Source organism: Protobothrops mucrosquamatus, unplaced genomic scaffold (genome assembly GCF_001527695.2).
Source record: "Protobothrops mucrosquamatus isolate PMUCROS unplaced genomic scaffold, P.Mucros_1.0 scaffold3418, whole genome shotgun sequence".
NCBI lineage: Eukaryota > Metazoa > Chordata > Lepidosauria > Squamata > Viperidae > Protobothrops > Protobothrops mucrosquamatus.
This window is the reverse complement of record NW_015389399.1, coordinates 160171-164585: the sequence shown is the minus strand read 5'-3', so window position 1 is coordinate 164585 and position 4415 is coordinate 160171. Positions and strand designations below refer to the sequence as shown.

Genomic DNA, 4415 nt, shown 5'->3' with positions numbered 1-4415 from the left:
GACAGCTTCTTTCATACCAAGGAACAAATCAAGAGAGAGGCAAGCCCTTCTTTCATTGACAAACCACCTGATGGCCTCTATGCACCGGCCCAAAATTAGGAGATTAAAAAGTGTCCCCCTCATCAGAGGTTTCAGATGGCTGAATACAAAGAAAAACAGAAAGAATCAGGCAAGCAGAGAGAGCCAAATTTCTCTTATAGCTAACGAATAGGGTAAGATCGCCTTTATTGTCATTTTTTTTTCTTACTGTGAGCATACTGGCCCACATTAAAAATGAAATTTTGTTGCCTGCTCTCAAAAGAAGGTATATATATCTAGCCAGTGAGTTGTCCAAACTTGCTGGGCTTAATTTTATCTGCTAAAAGGAAAACGCCCGTGAGGCCACGCCTGGAAAACTGCGGCCAGTTTTGGCCACCATATCACAAAAAAAGAGGCTGAGAGTTTGGAAAAAATTCAAAGAAGAGCAAGTAAGATAATCCAAGGCCTGGAGACTAAAACATAGGAAGAACGGATGCAGGACTTGGGTTTGGCCAGTCTAAAGAAAAGAAGAAATAGGGGAGACGTGATAGCAGTGTTCCAGTATATGAGGGGCTGCCCCAAAGAAGAGGGGGTCAAGCTATTCTCCAAAGCACCAGAAGGCAAGACAAGAAACAATGGATGGAAACTGACCAAGGAGAGAAGCAAACCTGGAGCTAAGGAGGAATTTCCTAACAGTGAGGACAATTAACTAGTGGAACAGCTTGCCACCAGAGGTTGTGGGTGCTTCATCCCTGGAGGTTTTTAAGAAGAGGCTGGACAGTCAATTGTCTGAGATGGTATAGGTTCTCCTGCTTGAGCAGGAGGCTGGACTAGAAGACCTCCAAGGTCCCTTCCAGCTCTATATGTTAATATACCCATACATCACACAAATACCCATATGCTATATACGTACATATACCCACACCCACACATATAAATATTAATCACTGTCCATTTTGAACATAGAGCAGAAAGAGGAAGGCTGAGAGTTCACAAGGTTAATGGGACAAAACTGTGGCTGAATCTGGGTGGTCTGCTTCGGATACCACGAAGCCCACCTCCTCCCCAGAAGGTAACCAGGAAAACAGGTCATAGAGAGGATGTGCAGCGTCCTAGACCAGAGGTCCCCAACCTTTTGGGCACCAGGGACCGGTTCCGGGGAGAAAGGTTTTTCCACGGACCGAGAGCGTGTGGTTTTGCGTGCTGCCTGCATCCCGCGGATGGGGCTTTGCTTGTTTCTGCGGACCGGTTTCTGGCGTGCCACAGCCAAGTGCCGGTCCAGAAACCAGGGTTTGGGGACCCCTGGCCTAGATCAGAAGTCTCCAATCTTTCTCGGTTGGCAGACCGGAGGGAAAGGGAGGAAGAAGCATTTTACACGTATGCGCTAGTGGCGCCTTGTTTTTTGCTGCGTGGCACCGTTTGTGTAGCGGCGGTGCTAGCACGAGTGGGGGTGAGTGCACGTACTGGCCAGCCTGTTCTGCGGCCCAGTGGCCAGCATGCCATGGCCTGGTAATGGACCTTGGTTCACAGGTTGGGGACCCCTGTCCTAGACCAAAGATAGGCCACCTTGGCTCTTTTATGACTGGTGGACTTCAACTCCCAGAATTCCTGAGCCAGCATGGCTCAGTTGGAAACCTCTTCCTTTCCCCTCAGCATGGCTGGCTCAGGAATTCTGGGAGTTGAAGTCCATGAGTCATAAAAGAGCCAAGGTGGCCTACCTCTGGCCTAGACAATAAGACAAGTCATTCAAAAAGCATAATATTAATTCTCAATTAAAATCATGCTGGCCTCTTCTGCTCAGCGGATAATAATAATAATAATAATAATAATAATAATAATAATAATAATAATAATAAAAAAAAAAAAAAAGTTGGAAGGGACCTTGAAGGTCATCTAGTCCAACCCCCTGCTCAGGCAGGAAACCCGATACCATTTCAGTCAAATGGCTGTCCAGTCTCTTCTTAAAAACTTCCAGTGTTGGCGCGTTCACCGCTTCTGGAGGCAGGTGGTTCCACTGGTTAATTGTTCTAACTGGCAGGAAGTTTCTCCTTAGTTCTAGATTGCTTCTCTCCTTGATTAGTTTCCACCCGTTGCTTCTTGTCCTGCCTTCAGGCGCTTTGGAGAATAGCTTGACTCCCTCTTCTTTGGGGCAGCCCCTGAGATACTGGAAGACTGCTATCCTGTCCCCCCTGGTCCTTCTGTTCATTAAACTAGACAGACCCAATTCCAGCAGCCGTTCCTTATATGCTTTGGCCTCCAGTCCCCTGATCATCTTTGTTGCTCTTCTCTGTACTCTTTCTAGAGTCTCAACATCTTTTTTACATCGCGGTGACCAACTCTCCACCTCTGCACCCCAGAGTAACCTTCCATTCCTACCTTAATTTCCTATTCCTGTTTGGTATTTTCTACTCCGCCTTTCATTTCTGCCGTCAAAGATAGCCAACGCCACCTGTACTTTTATCATCATAATACAGGTAGTCCCTGAGTTACAATCATTCATTTAGTGACCATTCAAAGTTACAACGGCACTAAAGTGACTGATGACCATTTTTTAACACTCATGACCGCTGCAGCGCTCCCCGTGTGATCAAAAAATCAGACGCTTGGCAACTGGTTCATATTTATGACGGTTGCAGTGTCCCTGGGGGGGGGGGGGCAGGGTGTCACGTGATCCTCTTTTGCGACCTTCTGACAAGCCAAGTCAAATGTGGGAAGCCAGATTCACTTAACGGCCGTGTTAATAACTTTACAACTGCAGTGCTTAACAACTGTGGCAAGAAAATAGGCCAAAGCTCACTTAATAACTGTCTTGCTTAACCTCAGTTGCTGTTGTTGTAAGTCAAGGATTAGCTTGTAAAGCTTTTATCGACTAGAAACGCACCTGATAAAATTCTAACGCCAATCTGCTCGTTCGGCACACGCAGGAGGGGTGCTGCACCGGGCCGGCGGATTGTCTGGATACAAGCCACGCATTTAAGAGGTATTTCTAGGATTAGAAAGAGAAAAGCACGGCATTAGCATTTCTTCCTGGCGACAGCTTTGCTGGGAACGGCCAAGGAAAGAGAGCGGTCGGTAAACAAGGTAAGGAGTTGCAGAAAGCAGGTTCACACCCCACACTAGGAGAAGCTGACACAGGACCGGACATCTCGTGTGGTTCAGAGTGTGTGGGAGTGCAGAGAGCATCTGAAGATGCGGGGCAACTTCATCCGTTGTGTTTAATGTTGTTCAGCCACCCAGAGTCGCCTTGTGGTGAGACGGGCAGCAAATTTAATAAATAAACGAATGAAATAATGAAAGCCACCCCGTGATGGGTTTTGAGCACAGCATAGAAGCAAATCCAGGAATTGCGATTCCCTCAATCCAGGTTTGAGATTTGCCAGATGTTGAATTCCCAGCAGGAAATTCTGACCTGTAAAGCAGCGGTTCTCCAAACTTGGCCTCTTGGAAGACTTTGATGGCTGGGCAATTCTGGGAGTGGAAGACCACAAGTCTTCCGGTTGACATGTCTGGATGTGCCGGCTGGAGAATTCTGGGAGTTAAAATCTGCAAGTCTTCCAGTTGACAAATCTGGACGTGCCAGCTGGGGAATTATGGGGGTTGAAGTCCACAAGTCTTCCGGTTGACATGTCTGGACATGCTGGCTGGGGAATTCTGGGAGTTGAAGTCCACAAGTCTTCCGGTTGACATGTCTGGACATGCTGGCTGGGGAATTCTGGGAGTTGAAGTCCACAAGCCTTCCGGGTGGCCAAGTCTGGAGACTCCTGCTCTAGAGCAGCTTCCATCTGGTGAGGAGCTCTGGCTTCTGCACGTTCCCAGTTCCAATCCCAACAACCGCATCTTCTGTATGGGAGGCGAGGCCTTCGGCCAGGAGGGCTCCGGAGGCCCAGCCCTGTTAAAAGGACGCGTGTCCGGACCTGATAAGCCGGGTTGCATGCGGGGTTTTTCGGGGTTCAACCGCTTCAGGCCACTCAGCCCCTCCCCCCTCCCACCCACCCCGCCTGCTGCCCTCCCCCCCTTTAGGATTCCCGTCCTGCAGCGCCTTCCCCGCGCTTCTCCCCGGCACGTGTTGCGTTCACACGTGACGGGGCCGGGGCCGGCTGGCTTCAAGCGGGACTCTCCGCCCGCGCTCCGGGGAAAGAGGGACGGTCGGAGGGAACGGCCCCCGCCCCGCCTCGGAGGACCCCCTTCCTCCCGCAGGACCCTCCGCCCGGAGGCTTACCCGGCAGCCCCAGGATGCGACCGCCGCCATCTTGGCCGAGGGAGCCTGGGCAGGGAGCCCGGCGGCGCCCGAAGATGACGTTTCAGCGCCACCGGCAGGCGTCGGGTTGCGTCACGCCTCCGCGCAGGCGCAGAAAGGAACGTGGAGGCAGCCGCCTGGTTTTCAGGATGCCCGGGCC

At 50.6% G+C, this 4415-nt stretch overlaps 1 protein-coding gene across 1 annotated transcript in view; it reads right to left on the bottom strand.

Moving 5' to 3' along the window:
* TIMM44 (translocase of inner mitochondrial membrane 44) overlaps positions 1-4267 on the bottom strand; it is a 24568-nt gene extending 20301 nt beyond the window's left edge. The window contains exons 1-2 of the mRNA XM_029286355.1: positions 4238-4267; positions 2900-3004 (exon numbers count right to left, since the gene is read on the bottom strand). Coding sequence (XP_029142188.1) covers positions 2900-3004; positions 4238-4267 — 135 coding nt within the window. The remainder of the gene's footprint in view (positions 1-2899; positions 3005-4237) is intronic.
* Between the last annotated feature and the right edge of the window lie 148 nt (positions 4268-4415).